At 42.8% G+C, this 21,714-nt stretch overlaps 1 protein-coding gene across 5 annotated transcripts in view; it reads right to left on the bottom strand.

The window, feature by feature from the left end:
• Positions 1 to 6,290: 6,290 nt before the first annotated feature.
• Positions 6,291 to 21,714, bottom strand: part of MECOM (MDS1 and EVI1 complex locus) — a 50,891-nt gene continuing 35,467 nt past the window's right edge. For all 5 annotated transcript variants that reach the window (XM_082319387.1, XM_082319389.1, XM_082319388.1 and 2 more), the window contains 7 exons: positions 17,189 to 17,355; positions 15,765 to 15,842; positions 13,845 to 14,014; positions 12,598 to 12,742; positions 9,611 to 9,847; positions 8,868 to 9,054; positions 6,291 to 7,921 (listed from right to left, as the gene is read on the bottom strand). In XM_082319387.1, the coding sequence (XP_082175513.1) occupies positions 7,787 to 7,921; positions 8,868 to 9,054; positions 9,611 to 9,847; positions 12,598 to 12,742; positions 13,845 to 14,014; positions 15,765 to 15,842; positions 17,189 to 17,355 (1,119 nt within the window). In that variant the 3' untranslated portion in view covers positions 6,291 to 7,786. The remainder of the gene's footprint in view (positions 7,922 to 8,867; positions 9,055 to 9,610; positions 9,848 to 12,597; positions 12,743 to 13,844; positions 14,015 to 15,764; positions 15,843 to 17,188; positions 17,356 to 21,714) is intronic.

Raw genomic sequence — 21,714 nt, 5'->3', positions numbered from 1 at the left:
TGTTTTGGTTTTGCGCTCATGCTTCAGAGGGGTTTTTTGCAGGGGGCGGCTGAGCCGGTCCAACATTGCTGGGCCATCCTGCTGATTGCCCCTGCATGCTTCTCCACCAGCACCATGCCAAATTTAGGCTGGTTCAAGATTTCTGTTGGGTTTTTTTGGATTGACCCTGCTCTCCTTAGTTCTTCACACTGTGATTTTCCTTCCAACTTTGCTCCTTCCTAAGCTAATAGAGGGTGGCACATGCAGAGCTTGGCTTATGATCGACACAAGGGGGAAGGAGAAGTCACTGTGGCTTCCCACTCCTTGTCCTTCCTTACAAGCAGCGAAGAAAAGCATGGGGAAAATCCATTTGCAAGTCATGCTCCTGCCCTTCAGCGTCTCTCACCCTTGTCTGTATGCTCAGCCAGGACAGGGACAAATTCAGACCTGATTCCGGCGTTCCCCAGCTGATGGGGTGTTAGGGCCAAAAACTAGTTCTTGATCTCCCATTCAAAGTTTTTATGGACGAGTGTAAAGCTGGAGTGAGTTGCTCCATGCAGCGGTTAAGGTTTTAATAGCTCTTAAGTAATAAAAACAGCAGAACTGCTTCCAAAAAGAGTACCAGGGAATCAAGTCTAAATCTAATAAAGGTCTTCGTTACAGTGGATTGCAAAGTGTTTTGTGGCTTGTGGTTACACAGAGCAGAGGGTCTGTGGATCCCTCTGAACTAAATTTTTATTACACGGTTGTGATTGCAGCCCACTGGACTTCACATCTCTGGGAGTCCCCTCCTGAGAAAGGGTAGGCACATGTCAGCGTGCAGGGACTTCACATTGGTCCGAGGGTGGCAAAGCTTATCCTCCTTTAAGACATGAGCCAGGAGAGGCTGGGTGCTAGAAAAGATCCCTGGCCATGCTCAGACTACAGATGAATTCGAGAGAAGACACATCAGACAGGCACCCAACAGGCCTAGAAGCAACAGAGGAAAGGAGACAGACTTTTTAGCAGGGCCTGTTGCAATAGGACAAGGGGCAATGGTTTTAAACAAAAAGAGGGTAGATTCAGACTAGAGATAAGGAAGAAATTTTTTGCGATGAGGGTGGAAACACTGGAATGGGTTGCCCAGAGAGGTGGTAGATGTTTCCATCCCTGGAAACATTCAAGGTGAGGTTGGACGGGGCTCTGAGCAACCTGGTCTAGTTGAAGATGTCCCTGGCTCATTGCAGGGGGGCTGGACTAGATGACCTTTAAAGGTCCCTTCCAACCCAAACTATTCTATGATTCTATGAAAAATTTGGGTACAGTAAAACACCTGGTTCCATAATTAGGAAGTTCTAAATCATTAAAATGTTTGTAAGAATCAGTTTTGAATGAAGACTGTTAGTCTCTGGCCTCCAATGTTTTGTCTTCATTTTGATCATGGAAACTGAGTGCATTGCTGGGATTTTCACTCAAATCCCGCTGAAATTCAGAAGGGGTTGAACACTTAAATTCATCTCCACAGCTCAGCTCATGCCTTTTTTTTTTCTCTCTCTATTCTAGTGTACTAGCACTTCAGAAGAAAAAAACTATTTTGAGAGTGGAGAAAGACCTGCAGATGAGACAAGGGAGAGTAGCCCTGGGAGGATGCTGGTGCCATGGCTGGCGTTACAAGGGCAGAGGATGCAGCTCACCTTTGTCTCCTGTGATGGTAACCTTAATGCAGGAGGCCACAGGGTGAGCTGCTGGCTGAGCACCCCGAGCTGTCTTATCCACCATTACTAAAAGCTCTCACTCCACTTGTTAACTTTTCCAGGCAATTTTCTAGCAGGAGTTTCTCCACCGGCCTCCCTCAAGAAGACAGACGGGCCGGCGCGAAGGAGCCACTGGCCTGGACAAAGGAGCTGCTTTGCTAAGTGACCACGTTGCACTGCCGCATACCTCAACCCAATTAGTGTGGGGCTGCCTGGACCTTAATTGGGCCTGACACGTGCCTGCTGAAAGAGATTCCCCAGGAATTAAAGCGCTACTTCTCTAGTTTGAGTTGGCTGGTGATGCGAAACATGACACGATTTTTGAGAATTTTCTGCGCTTACCATGAAACAAATATGCCACAGGTATCAAGCAGGCTTTGTTTGGGGGCTATAATCATATTACAAATTGAACACTTCCACATGTGTGTGCTGGCACATCTACCCTCGGCTATCTCACATATATCTGCCCCAAGGTACAGATGCTGAGGTCTTGACATAGCATAATATAGATCTAAATATATTTTCCAGATTGCCTTAGCACATGCTAATGAAAATGAGGAGAAAAGACCTGAAAGAAGCAGCTGTTTAAAATTTTCTTCAATCCCAGAAAATCAACTTCTTAATTACTGATAATTTAAGCATCAAAATGACCACTCACCCTCTTCTCCCACTAGACCGTCCCGAGCTGGGAGGCCTGCTTTAAGACTCTCGGGCAAAACTTTTTCTTAGAAGTGTAGCATTTCATCACATTTCTTTAGCTTTTCTGGAATTAATTGTATTAAAATAAAGCAGGAAAAAGGAGGGTGCCTTCTTTCAGACCCTCTGCTCAGGCAGATGGAGCAGAGACTGCTAAGCTCCTACCCAGCACGTTATACGAGACTACTTTTATACTTCTGCCGCACCTTTCACAATAAAAGGTTCCCCAAACTTCCCCAAATGGATTTATAGGTATAAATAGCTTCAACTGCCATTAAAATACGGATGCTCCTGGATAAAAAAAAAAGGAGGCTCTGCTTTCAGCACGTGGTGGCAAAGGGATCTGTGTTCAGCCAGGTTTATGGTCATATCCAGGGGGGCAACCGGTCCCAAGCAAAGTTTAGGTGGTAGTTTTGGGAAAAAGGCTTCTGTCTTGTGAGACGTACCAAGAGTTCCTGAATCACTGCGTGGCAGTGGGGCCTCTTTTCAGGGGTTATTTAAATGTTAGTCTGATTAAACTCTAAATTCTGGGAATTTCTGGGAAATTCTGCTGAAAATTGTTTTTCTCTAGCAGCAAATGAATCTGAGTTGGGAAAAATATGAAGGAAAAGGAAAGGAATACAGTATTTTTTTTTTACTTTTTATTTTATGTTCTCCCCTTCACCCTCTCCCCAGACTTCATTAAGTGACTCTGAATTGTAAAGGTGAGCCTTTCCTAAAGCTGGCACCATTTTCTGTATAGAAACAAAGGATTAATTAATTGGGCTGTTGGAAGCCACAGCCTAGGTATACTCACAAACCTACATGGCCGTTCAACGGGGTGGGAAAGAGGATGGGTTTGGCCAGGTTGCAAAATACATTTTTCTTATAACTGGAGTCCTGGCAAGGTACGTGGACTTCAACATGGAGAAAGGGTCTTCTGTTTGGTGCTGGATGCCTTTGTTTTGTTTAAGCCATTACTGGAAGCATCTTTAAAATGAACTAGCTTTTCTGTGCCACTATCTGACTGACCAGCAAAACCACAAGTGAGACTTAATATAGCTGGAAGGCAGCAGAGTGCAGTGAAATCACCCAGGAGTTTGCAGCAATTCTCCGTACGTCTGAGCAAGAGGGACCTGACAGAAAGTTTTAAAGTTCAAGACATTCACAGAGCAATGGGCCAAACTGAATCACTGAGCAAAAGCAGACTCGAAAATGTTTTTATAATAGCTTCCCCTCCCATTACTCCACAAATGCGGCTATTAACGCAGTAAAACAGCAGGGCTGACACAGGAACAGCGGCTCGGACCTGCAGTGGTATTGAGGATCTGGGCCAGGGTGAAATATTGATTAATCATCTTGTCATGCTGGTGCTTTGTTAGATTCTGCAGATAGGAATTGAGGTGGTAATATACAGCTCCTTTGTCTAGTAAGGCTGCTGTATCACATGGGAATGATTTGTTGACTTATGGAAAACTACTCCAGTGGAGTGAACAGTAGGATGATGCTGAAATAAGCTAAAGGGTTTTTTTTTTAAAAATATTGAAATTATTTTTTTCTAAAAAAAAAAAAAAAAATATCACTGTAGCAGAAAGCCAGAAACATTGGTCCTCCCTTAGCAATCTGTTTGCATCTGGACAAGTGCATCTGTATGGTCCGTTGGGGAGGGTATAACACAAACACTAAAATTATCCAGTTTTCTTTGTTTATTTGGGGGATGAGATGGCTAATCAAATCTGGGTTTGCTTTTCAGCTATTCCTCTGGGTGAATAACTCTGCCATTGAGAAAAGGCAGTGCAAATCAAGGCCACGGTAAGGTATCTACCTGGAGTTGAAGGACCCCTTGTGATATGTTTTGCCCTCTCTGCTCAACGCACCCCGTAGACAGTGCCGCTGCATGGGATACTTTGACATAGTTTAGTGGTGGACTTGGCAGTGCTAGGTTAACGGTTGGACTCGATGATCTTAAGGGTCTTTTCCAACCTTTTCTATGATTCTATGATTCTATGACACGAAAATACAAAGCTCAAGGCTCTCAATGGGAACATCAGCCTGGGAATTCAATGAGGCGGTGGCAGCCGCTCCCTGATGGTCAATAGACCTGGTTATGCGCAGGTTAAACTAACCCTATGGCTCAGCTCAAGGAGTACTTTCCCTGACAGTTATATGATGGGAGTGTGCTACCATAACCCCGAACATGAAACCCAGGAGAAACCGTGCCACCCTTTCTCCACTTCCCAAAACCCCTTTCATCTAGGGCAGGTGAGGGCAGAGCTGATAAGAACTGTCATTGCATCAAATTAAAGGGGAAAACAATCTGGAAAGTTGTTTGCAGATAAAACTTGACTTGATTAATCTATTTGTTCTCTTTATTTGGCAGAAACCTAAACCCAAGTTTCACGGTGACTTTAACTGCACTAAAAATAATAGCCTATTTATGCAATTATCTGCATGTACCTGACCATTGCCTCAGGCCAATGAAGTGAGCACAAGAACGTGCACACAGGCTTTTTTTTTTTCCTTTTCTTTCTTTTTCCAGGTGTGGTTTAGGCTTCCTGCATGGAAACCACTGGCCTGTAGGTCTCAGCTTGCCATCAACCTGTGCGTGAGGCTCAGGAGCTGTAAGAGCAAAGCAAAGGCAGCCCACCCCTGTCCTCGCTGGGTTTGGATTCAGCCCTGCCGATGCCCCTGTTGCTACATGATGGTTATAAAACAAGTCAAACCGTAGCTGGGCTGAAGACAAGAATGACACATAGAGGGTATTCTGAAATGTAACTTAAGGGTCTGGTGAGCTATGAGAGGTCTTCATGTACTGAAACAGGCTGAGAGCGGAGCACTCCTTGCCTTTGGCCTGGAGACAAGGCCCCACTTTTGGAGGTACTTTTTGATTCAGTGGAGCCAGATTTAACCAAACCTTCCACAAACCATATTCCCTAAATGTGCCTTTCCCACTGGGGCGGTGCAGCATTTAACATGCAGTGTGTTACTAACTGCCCCGGGGCTGCTGATACCCAGCGCTGTGCTCCCTCATGGCCTGCCCATGGCAGCTCGCTTGCATCTGGCGATAGCAATCCTTGGTCCCACTGCACAAAAAGACTCCACAGTGTGCCACATTCACTCTTTCAAGCCACTTAAATGTGAAGGACACCCTTGTGCAGTAGCTGCAAAGACCAAGCTTGGCCAGGGGTGGCAGGCAGGGACATCCCCACGGTCCCCTTTGGAGCTGTCTCAGTCCTTTTCTCTCTGCTGATGGGAAGAGCAGGAAAACACGCATTGCCTGGGCCAACGCCGGCTTTTCCTGGACGTCCCACCTCCCACCGCTCTGCAGATTGTCCAGAAGAAACAGGGCTTTGGACTTGATTTCAAATGATACACTCAAACTAAAATATTCTTTTTTTTTTTTTCCCCTTTTAGACCCTAAAGGCTCATGTCATGCAGTTGGAAGCCCATTTAGCTTCTTAACTATGGATTTTTATCATTCTGGTGAGTCCATGTTTTGCTATTAGCCAGCCAAGCCACTGCTTCCCATCGTCGTCCCCACAAGCAGCAGGCGGGTGCATCACCAGCCCGAGCTCAAGGCTCCACAATGTTCAAGGTGACCTTGCACCAGTCCCTCCAGTAAAATGAGCGAACTATTTCTCTTCCAATGTAGTGTTTTGAAGCTTAAAGGACTGATCTAAAACCCTCCAACGGTCTATTGAGAGACTCTGGATCAGGCCCTAAACTGCACGACCAAGCCCAAGATGCTTCGCAGTGCCCCCTCCTCCGGTTACCCTCATCCTAATGACCCCGCAGACAGAGTCTTTGCTCCCCAGGCTGCAGACAAAATACACCATTTTTGCCCTGAGCCAGACAAAACCAAGATAATAAGGAAAAAGATCCCTTCAGTTTTGTAGTCCTTTATTTTTTTTTTTTTAAGTTGATCCTCCCATAGTAATGTACTGAAATGCGTAACAGTTACATTGTACAAAGCATTTAAAGAAAGTACCTCAACTTGCCGATTATTTCAAAATGAGATTATAAACAAAAGGAAAAATAAATCTGGTCCCTCACTAAAGGCCAAAAAAACCCCCAAAAAATAACTGAATACCTTCCGTTATTTATTTATTTTTTTTAAACATAAATTTGGAACACTTCATCTTACAAATAGGATTAACATGAACATAACATCACACAAGCTCGCAGACAACCAGCATAAAATATTGGGTACAGTTTTTTAATCAGAAGAATCATGCTTTCATGAAGAAATTATAACTGTTTATACAATTGAATCAATTTACTGTATTACAAAAAAAACTAAGTCGCATCTATTAGTTATTTAGTTCATTAAAAGGCAAAAATAAAATAAAAGAGGAATGTAAGAAAATTTCAAACACTGTTTTGCACTCCCATATACACAGATCAGTTCACCTCACTTTTTTGAAGTACATGGGTGCCTTACATCGTAACGCAGTGGGGGACTGGAGCAGTGCTGTTTGTTACAGGAACAGTGCTATTTTAATCAACAAACAATCGTTTGCCAACAAATAAATACATGGTACACACAACACAAAGAAAAAATTAGAGGGTAGCGGGGAAAGGAAACAATACAACAAAATAGTGACATGATTGTCGAAAATTAAAATCTCCTTACAATGATTTGAACTAGTGGTGCTGTGGATGAACGCGGTGCTTTCACGGAATTATCTGGATGATTTAGCTTCTTGGAGTAGTGAACATTCATAGTTTACAATATACACAAGGCTCTTATGTATTGTTTCTCAGAGTTCTTTTTTTTTCTTTCCGTTTTTTTCCTTGTTTTTCCTTTTTTTTAACAACGCAGTTGAAAAGGCAAAAGAATTACGGAGAGAACAAAATATTCCCTGTTACTTCTTTCTACATTTACGATGGATAGTGTGCATTTGATAGAACTATTTTCTTTCTTTGAAGGGCTAAAATGCATAAAGCTTTAATGAAGAGATTTGTACATAAAAGCAACTGTTCCCAATCCCGTGTCAAACTATCTTATACAAAAAGAAAATCAATTCAGTTCCTACTTTAAAGGAGTGCCCATGTGTGTATCAATGCAGTCTTAACCCTTTTGCCCCTGCCCCTCAAAGCCGGGTGAACTGGAAGACACTTTTTCCCGGCCCCGGTTTACATAATCCACTGAAACTTTTTTTTTTAAGTCGCATTGATCCTCCAGAAGTCAGCAGCTGCCTTTGCTGTGCAAAACAAAATATTGAGAATAAATAGTTTCTTTCTTTTTAAAATTATTCAGTTTAAGGTCACCGGACTTTAAATGAGTGACCCTGCAGATTTATAAGGCATTCTGCTCAGCAGTCTTTTAAATAGTCATATATGAAAGAGCCATGCTACTGGTTTGGACTTGGTCCCATTCCCGGTAAGACTTCACAATGTCATACGTGACTGATGGATTGAATGGCGCTGGATTCTGCGGCGGCTCTCGCCATACTGTGCCACATATTGGGAGAATTGTGGGATGCGGAATGAAGGGAGTCCTTGTCGGAGAGAGAGAGCATCATCGCATACGCCTGGACGGGGAAAGAAGAAGGACAAAGAGGTCATGATCCCGCGGCGCGGATCTGAGCTTGGACCCATGCCATCCCTACACGGTTAGGGCATCATTTAGGCTACAACTGCTATTCTCGACTTATTTAAAAATATCAAAGCACGTTAGGTAAAACCACTGTCAACCTTTTCACTGACACTTTCAACTCACTAATAGTAATAATAATTTCTGCTTTCATCTGGCTTCACGAAGCTCTGAGAAACCTTTGATAGTAGACAAGGTCCCAGAGTCTCCTTTGCCTTCAGATTCTTGGCACAAGAGGCTCTTTTCAAGAGCCTGAGGAATCACATTATCCCTTGGCTGGGCCTGTATTTTACCAAATACCAGTCTCCTTTTCTGACATTTTCTACAGGCATATTCTGCAGTTTATGAAACGGGAATCTTTCAAAGGGGCTAAAAAGACCCATTTTAATTAATGATGTTAAAAAAAAAATCAAGAAATAGCCCTAAGACATCAGTCCAGTTATTGCTGGTTTTAAAACATGCTGAGGACCTAGAGGAGGTAACATTCAATAGACTTTTAAAAAACCACCAAAAAGCCAAGCCAGCCAAATGACTGGGTCGCATCCCTGCGAGGCTGCAGCTAAACTGCACGGCATCAGGGGGACCACGCTGGCTGTATGAAAGCAGAGCGGGACTATTTCTTACCACGGCATTTCTGCGGGTGGCAGACAGAAACAAAAATAGCAAAAAAGTAAGCAAGTCCTCCGTTACGAGGGGCCAGAGCATCCTGCCATATCTCCCTGGTGCGGCGGGAGCGCAGGGGGAGGTCGGGGCAGGCTGAGGTTTGCGGACGTGGAGCACAGCCCTGTCTGATGAAGCTGAAACGACCTTGCCTGCCACACACTAACAGTTTAATCCTTTGGGTGTCTGGCGACAATAACATTTTAACCGAGTTAAGCTTTTACCTGGGATTTGGATTTCCTGTACAATGGTTGTTTTAGGTCCTCTGGCAGCTGGGAAGTATTGAAAGCTGCCAATTCAGCTTCACTATATTGATTTTCTTCCATTTTCCTCATTTTGAGGCTATCTGTGAAGTGCCTTATGTGGTCCAAAGCCGAAAGTCCAGTCTTATTATACTCCTCCTCTTTATACCTACAAAAACACCACAGAGGTTTTAACGTCAATTAAAGGATCCTCTCTGTGTTCCCTTGTCCCCCCAGGTTTACACATCTCGGCAATATCCCCTTTCTTACATTCATGAACTACCTTGCCCTGTGGAACCGTGATCCTGAAATAAAAGAAATTCCCCTTTTTTTCCTAAAGAGGAGAGGGTGGGCAGCGGAAGCAGGGGAGGGAGAGGTCGTCTCTCTCCTGGTGTCTCCACAGCCTTTCACAAGACCATTATGGGAGATCCAGGTCGGTTTACGGAGCAGATAACGTCTCTCCCATGAACGCTTCCTGTCTCACCCAGAACCTGACAATAGCTCCCCGAGCACAGTTATTTTTCCTCTTAAGGGCTACAGATTGCACAAAGAGACTGAAAACAGGGCTGGTATTGACCCAAACACAGATGCACGTTGCTATTGTAACTGGGAAACTGGCTACTTCAGACCGGTTCCCACGGCACACAGTTTGGTGCTGGCAGTCTCGTATGGTTTATTGTTTTTATTTCACGTATCGGGCACACCAATACTTGGAAGGAACCAACCTGCCAGGGGAAGCTTTGCAGTTCCTGTCCAAAGTACTCGTTTCGTCGTAGTCCTCCTCCGGAGTCCCCTCGTGCATGTCACTTGTAACAGGCTCTTTGACTGCTTTCCCTGCAATTTCGCTCTCTTCATCTTCTTCGTCCATCATGACTTCATCTTCCGCCTCTTCGTCATCCAGCAAATCTGAGTTCTGGCTGGCTACCATGGCTTTTTCATCCTTAAAGTGGCTGCCATTCATTCTGAAAGTACCAGAACAAACCCAAGCAATAATCACAAATCAGTTATGAAAGCTCCTCACCAGTGGATTGTCAGAGGCAGATCTGAAAAGGATCCATCCCAGTAGGATAAAGTAATTTCTGTATTTTGTATCTGTTTAGCTTCAGATGTTTAGGCAGTATTGGAGAAAATTCCACTCAAAAATCAGTGGGACGTTACAGTGTCATCAGCATGGGATTTTCCTGTCATCCTGGGAGCTTAAAACTACTGTTCAAGCGGAGGTACGTTCAGATATCCATTCCAAATTTTCTCACGCGTTATTTCATCTCATGTTTCCAATCATATATGTAGTCTGGGCAAAACAACTCATTGACTGTTAACAGAAGCTGTAGAGGCCAAGAAACTCTGAAAATCAAATCCGGCATTTTCAAAAACGATATCCAATACTGCATTCAGTTTTAAAGTCAAAATTACATGCATAATTAATTTTGCACACTACCACCCATTTGGAAGCCATACTACTTCACTGAATGTATGGATTACATACATGGGAACCTAAGGGACTTCAGCTGAAGACCTGAAGAGTGGTCTGCAATACTGCCTCCACACTGAACTACATTATCGACTTATCTGAAGGGTAAGAAGTAATGAAAAGAAAGGTCAGATAGCATTTTAAGTGTATTTATTCTTATTAAATGAGTAATTATAGCAATACACACATGGAAAACCATTTGGTCTACCCGCTGTTATTACGTTCTCTTTTGCTTTCAGACAATGACTTCTTTTAACTACTTCCTACGGGATTTTATCAAGGACATAATATCCACGCTGAAGCCGGGGCTCGTTTGCTAACGGCCTCAACCCTGCAGGATTCTGAGCATCCGCAGCTGCATCGTCTCCGCCTCATCAAATGAGAGCTACAGAAATTCGGCACTGCCGCCACATTGACAAACGCGTGGCCAGAGGTACTGGTGATGGAGAAGGGCTGGACTCGGTGGAGCCACGTGAATTCATGCTACCAGTGTATCTGCTCTGCTGCATTATGTAGCACGGAGGCCTTGATTCATCTATTGTTCTCATTGTGCAAAAGGTCCTTACTCTTCCAGGAATACAGTTATAAAAATGGAAACTTTATTGTCCACCCGCGGTTTGCTTTAGACTCCATGTGCTTCAAACTGCGCAGGACAATATGGAATATACCAAAAGTTTGAGCAAGATAAGGATGAGCCCTAGCAGCGTATCTGGTATTTAGCGTTGGACTTGCTGTTGTAACAGAAGGACTTTCTTATGGAGCGTACGCAAGTGAAAGCTAGCTTCTTCTACAACAATAGCATCATTTTCCTAAACATAATAGTTTCATCTATTTTCTGAGCAAATTCCAGCTGATTGTCACGAGTTTAGTATTGCATTAAAAAAAAAGCTAGGGAACAGTCTGTTTATATCACAGTATCAAAAAATCTGAGGCTGTGCAGAGTCCGGAGAGCTGAAGCAGCAAACCCCCTCTAAGATAATCAGAGAAGTATCTCTTTATCATCTTTTATTTAAATAGGCAGAAATAAGAAATTGTTGAGCGCCGTTTGGGCTGCCAACTTGCTTGTTATGCTCAATTGAGGCTGCTAGAAATGAAAGGGAGATGGACTACAACCAAAGTAACAAAAGCCATGTGATTAAGAAAACAGATTCTCTAATTATGCTTTCAAATGCAGCAATTTGCCAGGGATAAAATATCCATCAAGAGCAGTCTGAAGTGCCAAATTTAGAAAGGAAACACTGCACAACCCAGCAACCTTTTCACTTTGCTGACTTCCTGTCGGAGGACATGTTGAGACCAGATGTGCAAAGAAAAAATCCCAAGCCCTCATTGCCAATCAAGACGGAATGAAATTTGAATATGCATGTAATCACTTAATCCAATACTTTCGTGGAAATTATGTTATGTCCACCATTTTCATCCCTTCACAAAGGCATCTGGAAATTGAGAAGACAGTGAAGTTTGTCACCAACAGTAAGAAATTTTTGATGCTGATAATGTAATGTAATGCCAATTCAAAAGCGCAAATAATGCATAATGCAAAACCAATCTCAAAGAAATACGTATAGCTGATGTGTGTATCCATGCTACAGCCTTTTCTGCTTAGCTGTATTTTTATTAGCTGAAAATATTTAGAAGTGGTCTCTGTTCTGTGAGTTCAGAAGAACTGAAACACTCATATACTTAATAAATCTTAGTAGGAAAAAGTCTCTCACGTGCTAGAGCACTGTGGACTACCAACACCTACCCACAGCCTCACGGGCTTTTTGCTAGTCAGCATCTTTCTTGGGATTGAGTTACTTACGGGAAAGGACTTTCCGTTAGAATCTTTCATTTGATCCAAGAATTTAGCTTAGTCTACTTTATTAATCACACATTTAAATTGCATTTAAATCATAAGGCTCTCTACATTTAGCCACAGGATGTAGAATCCACCTGTTCAGCCGTGAATGTAAAATGAGGGAATTTTTCAACAGACTTAAAGCAACGATGGGAACTTGAAACTGAGAGCTCCTGATACAAGGAGAAACGTGTTCATAGGTGAACCTTCTGTCCAGCATCTGCCACTGGGAATATGCTCACGCACGATGGGGAGGGAATCAACACGTTTCTTTTCATAAGACACCGAGGTGAATGCTGAAGCAACCAGATTGCTAAAATAACTCATCAAAAATGAAAAATCAGGTTTAATCTGGAAAAGGAAAAGTGGCCCCTTTTGAAGGCAGATCAGTTGCAACTTACCTCTCCTCTGAGTTTCGGGGGGATTGATTGTTGTGGTTGCTGTTTCCAATAAAATTCCTAATTTCTGTGAAGTAAGAGTCCTCCTTGTCATCTAGGATTGCCCCTGTGCTTTCCAGTTCTGAGTGAGGTGAAGATGTTGCAGTACCTTAAAGCAAAATAGAGGACTTCTGTTGTTGCCCCTTTACGTTTTCTATATTTTACCATTAAAATCAAATTGAAATTGAAACGATGGTTAAAATGGGTGAGACCCAGAAAAGTTGGGTCATAGTGATCTATCAGCTGTGAAACTGGCAATTAGAAGGGAAGTACTAATAACCATGGGCGAAGGTGGTTTCCAGCCAAAATGACTGCTTGCATGCTGGGTGCCATTTCCACGGTTTATAATTGCTTTTGCCAAGTATCTATTTCAACATCTCCCTCCTGTTCCCTTGCGACTCCAACACTGTCAGTCAATAACTGTGTTAGACCAATGGCTGAACTGAGCAAATGGAACTTCATTTTAGCTGCTAATTATGCAGATTTGCTTAAAATATGGAGCAGCCATTGACATAATCACCCAGGTTCATTAGCACTGAGAGACCAGTGACAGACGTCTTTGTGCATCGGGGAAAAGACAGCTCTGCATTCACTGCAGGAACCTGGTTATTTCCAGTGGAGCAAAACGTAGACTGGAAAGAGTGCAGACAGGGTTTTTATTAAACCCTGCAGATACCTAAACCAGACCAATGATATCCACTACCTGCCGCTGCCTTTGCTGCTGCTGTGCAGTGACCAATTTGCTTTGGGGCTTGGGAGGCACCATTACCTCCATAATAGCTAGTGCTTTTCAGCTCCTGACAGTGGGAATATTTTAGAGGGTGCCAAGAAAATCTTTTAGAGTGCCCCCAGAGACTCTAAATCTAGGACTCCTATTGAGAGCCAAGTGATTGCAGAGATGGGATTAAACCAATTTTCCCAGTCTGTTCTCAAAATGCTATGGTTAGCTTAATTAAAACCAAAAGAAAAGACATCATCCAGTGGTATTAAGTTATACAAGGGTAGAGTTTATGCTGGGATTTTCAAAGCACTTTAAATGTCAGCAGAGCTTAGGCACTTACATATTTTCCAAAAACCCACTCATCGGAGCAGACGGCGCAGAGCAGCGTGTGCCTACTGACACTCAGTAGTATTGAAAGTGAACGTGAGGTCCCTGTATATGAACACTGGTGGGACGTAGGGCATGCTGGGGAGGGAAAAGGCATACATACCAGACATGTTCCCGTTCTCGTGCTTTTTTAGATGTCTGTCAAGATTGGTTTGTTGACCAAAACACCTGTCACACAAGTGACACTTGAATGGCTTCTCTTTATTGTGGATGTTACGGACATGTCTCTGCAGGTTAGAAGATATGCTAAAGGACCTGTCACAGTATTTGCATCTAAAAGAGCAAAAACAGGTGGGAAGAAAAGGGTTTGTTAGTAGCTGGAAATGTAAGATTTGTCCTAAGAGACATGAGGCACCTTCTGGGCTCAGCCTCAGTATCCAACTGCAGTTCCTTGGTCCCTATTGAGGCAAAACCCTCCCTGAAATAAAGAAAAGTTTTGGCTGAGTAACTGGAGAGCTGTGCTCTTGGAATGGAGACGTCACTTCTACGGTGGGTTTTTTAGCTTTAATTCACATTAGGTTTTATATTTAAAATACTGCCTTTAGGAATAAGCGTAATATTTCAGAGTTAATGGCATCAAATTAGCTAGGGTAATTGATTCCCATGTTTTTAAAACTGTTGCACGCGAAGTTGGGAAGTTTGAAAACAGTAGAGCAATAACTCTATTGTTTCATGTGCTGCCAATACAATACAATTAAACACTTTTGGAAAAAACATGAAACCGATCTCTTCTAATGCTCAAATAAGGTAAAAAGGGCTATTTCTTTTCCTATTCTAAATTATACTGTGTGATTAAATCTTTTCTTGAGGAATTAGCTTGCTCGATTGCTAATCCCAGAGGAAATTTGGTTATCTTGCAAAAACCAGCAATAAACAATCCCAACCTTTAATACTGTGCCAATGTGAGCAGTTTAGTCTATCGCTCTGGTACCAGAGGCATCAATTTTCATACTCTGTAGCGATTTGGAGTCCCTAAAGCCTTTACTGTATTGCTCTTTAAGCCATTACTAAGTCATACTATAACTATTCCAAATTCTCTGGCTGGCAACTAGCCAACAGTCTTCACCACTTCAGTTTTTCAGTCTTTTACTTCTCCCGTGCTTCTCTTACGCTTGTCAATGATGTCAATTTTTTTTTTTTTTTTAGTGCTGAAATCGTCCATTATGCTACTAATTGCTCGTGGCTTTTATGTAGTGGATGAGCATAACATGCATCAAGCCCTTTCTTCAATAAAATTAGATGTGAATCTCATTTCCCAGAGAGACTAGAGGCAAAAAACATATTGTTTCCTCACAAACAATGAGCTTACTCTGCTCTTTACAGCTCATAAAATGCAGAAATTGGTGCATTTGTTTTACTGGAACATGAACTGGCTTCTTTCCAGTTGATTTAAATTAGTCTTTCATTTTCAGTAAGATGAAGCTTCTATACACATTTCTGCATGTGACTGTCCTGGATACAATATCACACATACTCTTTATCAACAAGAGAGTACAGCCACATGGCTTTTGGTTAAGCAGACCCCAGAAAGGATCCGGGTTAGGCAGGAAAGAAATAAATACAGTAACGCCTTCACAACCAGGACCCTTCAGAAATCAGATGATTGACGAAACACCCAACTTCAGGCTGCAAATAACACCACAGAGCTCTTACAAAAAAAAAAAAAACATTTTTGCAAGGGAAAATATGACCATGAGCCCTATTAAAAAGCACTTCAACCATGCTGGTTCAGAAGTGCCAGCTATCCCACGAGGCAAAGGCAGGACTTGCGGATGGTGCCTGGGCGACTGCCTAAGCCAAAAGAATGTCACTAACTAGGACCAAAACCTTCCCCCATCTCCGCAGCTCCAACGCTGAATATCAGCATCGAATGCAAAAAGCCCTGTTTGAGACCAAAATGCAATGGTGGGTCACCAATGCCAAGGAGCGAGCACTGGAGCTGGCCGCACAAGGCTGTTGAGCACTCATTCCCTTGCTTTATTCACTTAACCACACCGCAGACATGGGTAAGGGGTCGTGGTACCTATAGGGCTGCTCTCCAGTGTGCGTCCTCAGGTGACGTGTTAGGTTTGCAGATCTCGGGAAAATCTTGCCACAGTATCTGTGATGAGAAAAGGTTTGATAAGACAACGCAACCTTCAATGGCTTCGTCCCTATTTGAGCTGCCCCAGATGCATAGCCCAAATTGAATCATTAATATATGGTACTATTGGTATTGCTTCACTGTAACGTCATTTCGATAAAACCATTCAGCAAACGTTAAATGACTGAGACACACACACACAAGAATGAGACTGTAATTGCTGGCACCGACCAGCTTTTCTTGTGCATAAGCAAGGGATACATGAAAACATACCAGTTTTAAAGATCACCCAAAAATTTCTAAACTCACTAGGTGATTATCTGTCACATTCAGATTCGGAATCAAGAGAATCTGTTATTAAAGCCTTGGATTTCTGCCTCCATGTAAGCAAATTTCAAACCTTTCAACCAATTCTACATGTCAGCAAACGTGACATCATTCTGTGCATTGAATAGGATCGGAGCAGACAAGACTCAAAGACCTAATCCATCAAGGTATGTTTCTATAACAACATGCCTTGAAAGAAGGTGACATGTTTTCAAAAAGATCAGATAAACCGATATGCCGGTGTCAAACGCCCGTGCATTCTGGAGATGATATAGAGACCTAAATAATGCAATTTAAAACCCATTCTCCAAACTCGATAATATGTCACAGGAACAATAATGGCAAAAAAATAAAAATATCGTGAGCCCTCCCCCTTCATTTAAGTAACATATTAAGATTCAGGTTATAATTGGCCCAGTTCTAATAACAACATTCAGCCCATTTTTGCAGGGGGACAGAGCACATGCAGCGCTCTCTTAAGCGAATGAGGGCGGTGGTTGCTCCACGTGATGACTATGAAGATTGCATCCCTTCACTTCTAACGTCCCATTTATTTTTTCACAACCTGATGTATAAGCCTTCAAAATACCCACACAGCTAATTCTACTCTCCTCAACAAGGCTCCCATTCATTTTGGTTGCACGTACAATGACTATCTTCATTGTATTTTTTTTTTAAAGCCTGTACACATAAGTCCTAATAAGTCATGTATTTTATCACTGATCCCTTTGGATATTAAAACCAGAAGCCTGAGAAAAAACACGTCTGTAGTTTACGATCAAAGAAATCAATAATGAAAGCACGCTTGTGCATATGAAAATGATGAGAAAATTTGGAAAAAAGAATTGTTTATATAACAGTTTCTACCTCATTTATCAAACCGGTACGATACAGGGCAAACGCTTTGTTTCATAACACTAGTAATTTAATAAATAAGAACCCCGAAGTGAAACACTTTCTATGTTTCATTGGAAACTGTCCGAGCAGGGGGGATTTCGGGAGCCCGGGAGGGCAGCACGGGGCGGTTTTGGGGCTACCTGCAGGTGTAGCGCTCCTTGCCCTTCCGCAGCAGGGTCTCGGGCAGGGCGCTCGGCGGCGCGCGGAAGTTGAACATGGACGGCACCGACTGGATCAGCTCGTTGGCCTCCGGCTTCAGGGCGCTAAAGCTCTCCAGCTTTTCGGCCATGTTTTCTATAGCTGACATCTGCAACAGAAGACAGCACAGAACCCGTCATGGTGAATACTGCTTCGGCTTTCTGCCCTCACTGGTAACCCAAAACACAAATGACGTACACTGCCAAGGGAAAATAAAAAATAAAATAAAAAAAAAAAAAGGCAAACATAGAGTTGCGGTCAAAAATTATGGGGCACATTAGGCAAGGTGGAGGCCATGATGTTGTCCCACTTGGAATAATGCCCGTAACTGCTATAGCGGGATGCTGTTTCTCTGCAAGGCCAGCACACAGCAGAACTTCTGTCCTGGTTGCTATAATGGAAAGCTGCTTCTATGCAAAATCTAAATTAGCCAGTGATCATTTCTTCTTATTTTTAAGCCTCAGCTTCTATAAAATTCCAGCTTATGCAGTCATGCTCTGTGGGTGTGTGCCTATGACTCTGTACATCCCACCTCCTGAAACCATTGGCCATTTTTGACCAAATCAACAGAAAAAATAGAGAGCCCAAGAATACCTGAATTCCTACAAGGTTTTTTTTTTTGTTGTTGGTTTGGGGTTTGGGGTTTTTTTTTTAGGACTTGCAGAGGACAAATACTGCAGAGGACACCTTATGAATGCTCTAGCTCAACCAAGGGCTGCAACAAGCCAGAACCAGAGAGGCTCCGTCAGTGTCCCAGCCACATCCAGCCACTCAGTCCAGTCTTCTTGCCCATCACAGTCAAAGACCATGAGATAAAGCCATAAGAAATGAAGCTTTGGTGGGTTTGGTGCTATGTGTTTACATTACCTGTTAGACCCCTATGCTGTTTTTCTACAACTTCTTAATATTCCTGCTCTACCTTCAGTTGCTTCTAAACGCTTTGAGATGCCTCCACTCTTGGTTCGCTGTCTTAAAGGGCTTTAATTTTCAGGGAGTGGGCATTAAATAATTTCTGGAGAATGGTTTCCTTTAAGGTGTCTGGAAATGACCATGAAGAACTGCTCCAAAACTTCAAACGCTGTCACTTGGAGAGTTCAAGACTGCTGCTGAGCCTCTGACAGGTGAGAGTAACCATCCGCCTCTTCATAACACCACAAACAAATAAAAAAAAAGAAAACCAAGATCTCACCTACGGAGCATAAAAACCACAGCATGAGCCCTGTGCAACACATCGCTAGTAACGAGGGAGGAAATGATATGAAGGACAAGATGCTGAACGCTCCTCAGCTGAGCACACCTTTCCAGCCCATTCTTCAAAATCCATAAGAGGCTGCTCCAGTTGTTGGGATTTTAAAATTTTATTTTAAAATTTTACTTTAATGGGAAGAATTGTATATTTGTTGGGTTTTTTTAAATTTTATCTTAATGGGCAGAACTGCACATTTGTCTCCTGGAACGACTATTCACCTGCTGGTTAGCTCTGGCTTTGGGTTGGGTTTTTTTTTTTCCCTTTAGCCTGTAGCCTGCCCTCTCATTTCATGCTCAGATTCCTAATGCTGAGGACAAATTGCAATGTACAGGGTACCACTGCCAATTTGCCAAATGTCTTTCATCAAACACAGTGAAAAAAAAAAAAAAATCTCAGAGGGAAGTCAAGATACATTTACTTGTCAGGCAACAAATGTGAAAGCATTGCAAGGCAGTAGGGGCTGTAAGCTCTGGGGTTTGATTCATAATCACTCAGCTGCTAAAACATTCTCCACAGATGCAAGTGGACAGCACATTTGTCAATATGAAGGATTTTGACGTGTACTGATCACAGGCGTGAGATATGTAATGATGATGCTGCTGGGAGAGGAGGTAATTCTATCTCGGCACCGAGATGTCATTATCAACCCATACAACTCAACATTACCATATATTTCTTTTTATACGACTTCATCTTTTTCTTTAGTCAGAATTGATTCTTAAAGCTTTTACGACAGTCTTTCCACTGCCTTTAATTCCTTCTAATTGTTCCCCGCAAGAATTCATTCTTCTATTTTGCAATTGCAGAAAGTAAATGGTATGAATGAAAAATGACCTTTGGCCTTCGGGCTGATTAGCAGTGACAAGACAGTGCATGGGTTATGATAGCACATATTTATGGCAAAGAATAATAAGAGCATTGAGAAGTATAATAAATGTTTTATTTATGTATATTTAATATTCAAGTCAGTTTCATTATCTAGTGGTTTTAAATCATTTTTGGATCACCATTTCTCATGTACGTGGTCCCCTACAGTAATATATTAAAGCAACTATTTTCCCCTTTACATTTAAAATGGCTTAGTCATGCTTATTTTTTTTAGTTCTTATTTCCAGGATTTTGCAGAGGAGAAATTGAGACCGATTCTTCTCTAACGTACAGCGATGCAGATCAGCGCTATCTCCAACACTGCCTCCAGGATTACATCAGTCCCAAAATAGGTATGAAATCAGCACCTAATCTTAAATCCCTCATTCAGAGGAAACACAAGCACTTCCAATTATTTTAAAGTATTACTCGCTTTCCAAAAATACGTTTCTCACCATAGGGATGACTATTGTGTTTGTTACTTTTTTTTTTTTTTTAAAGACTGATCCATGTAGTCACCTGGTATGATTTATAATTTTCAAGAAATGCACCAGCAACAACGGGAAGTGCTCGGCCCCAAGCCTTTGCTGATGCAAGTCGGTGGCACTCCACTGCTGTCAGGTTAATTATAGCAGTTACCATCTGCTAGAGATAGGGCTCAGGAACCAAAATCGGAGCATTTTCTTAAGAAGTCCTGGAGCGTGCTGGTGCTCGGGGCCTTCAGGATGCAATTCCCTATCGTGAGATGGGCACCCAGGCAGCACGGGCTGGTTACAGCCCATAAACTGCTTCCATCCTAAACCCACAACACGCCCTCCATGACTTTATATTCAGGTACACAGCCCCCACTCATCATCTAATTGCAAAATCTTAACTGGGTAATATGGAATCTGGGGTTTGTCGCGCTGAGGACTAACTCAGGCAGCAAGACCAAGCACAAATTAAAAAAACATGTGACACACACTTTTGGGAAACCAGTACCCCGGCTTCAAGCAGTGGCCCCAGCGGATGCGCAGGAGGGCGGGCAAGGGACAGACCTTCTCCCCGGTGTCTTCTGTAAGGCACCAGCAATGAGAGGTGCAAGAGCCTTAATTGGAGGTTGCATCTCGATTACGGTGTTGAATGGCCATTGCTGGCTGCGGCTCCCATTCATTTGGCTAAACCCTTTTTCAGTCCATTTATATTTTTGTCAAGGAGAGTTCACCAATTTAATTAGGTGCATATGAAAAGATACTGGCTTTTGTTCCTTCTAAGCCTTTTGCCTGATAATTCAGCTGGGTGCCCCTCTTTTTTTTTTGTATTGTTAAAACTAATGAATAACCATTTCTCATTCAGGTTCTGCTCACCATTCATGGTCTCATAGAGCTGGGGCACAGCTCCCTCGGGCATTTCTTTTCCAAGCTGAAAAAATCAAAATCTACTTAGTCTCATTTTGCATGGAAGCTGTTCCCTACCTCTGATCATCATTGTTGCACTTTTCTGTGTCTTTTCTAATTCTACTACGTCCTTTTTGAGAGGGACTTCAGCTGTATTCAAGACCTGAAAGCAGTATAACATACTGATGCTTTCAGTTCCTTTCTGCTAAGCGCTCAGATGATATTTTCATAAAACTATCAACTTCAAGATCTTTTTCCTGAATGACACAAGTTAAGAGTCACACTTCTTCCTCAGTATTACTAGGTACTCACTGACATTGAGTTTTATTGCTATTTTAATCCCTGGTGACTCAGCTTTCTGTGAATCTTCAGCAAAATCTTCATCGTCAGCTTTGGCTTTAGCTATTCTCAATAAACAGTCCCAAACTCTGCTCTTTGCCTGGTCACCCTTCTTCCTATGTCATATACAGACATACCCCACAGTTCAGATCCCAGCGACGCCCCGAGGTGGACTCACTGATAATCTTCAATCATTGTAAAAATCACTAATTTATTCTTACCCTTTTTTTTCAAGTTGGTTTTTTTTTTTTTGACTAATTATTAACCCAGGGGATGATTTTCCTTCTCCCGCAATGAAACTCCCTCTTTCAGCTGAAACACAACTGAAGTAGCTGTTACTCCTTCAAAACACCATTACTACTGATGGTAAAACAAGACTTGCCTCCACAAGAGCTGTGTTGACCATGGAGACTCTACTGGTCAGCAACCCACCAAACTCCTGGAGCAAGCTGTTAGCGATAGCATCTGTCCTCGGAGGTTAGGTGGGTGCTCATGGCCACCTCATCTCTCCAGGGATGGTCCACGGGGACTACCAAGGAGGCAGGCATGTGGCTCGAGCCACCGGGCAGCGCTTTTGGGAGCGGTCTGCACCCCAGCCGAGCACCCAAGGGCTGAGGTGATCCCTGAACAGGGCACT

Source organism: Platalea leucorodia (assembly GCF_965183815.1).
Source record: "Platalea leucorodia genome assembly, chromosome: 8".
In the NCBI taxonomy this organism is placed as follows: Eukaryota; Metazoa; Chordata; class Aves; order Pelecaniformes; family Threskiornithidae; genus Platalea; species Platalea leucorodia.
The sequence above is the reverse complement of the archived record's forward strand: the minus strand, read 5'-3'. Positions and strand labels throughout refer to the sequence as shown.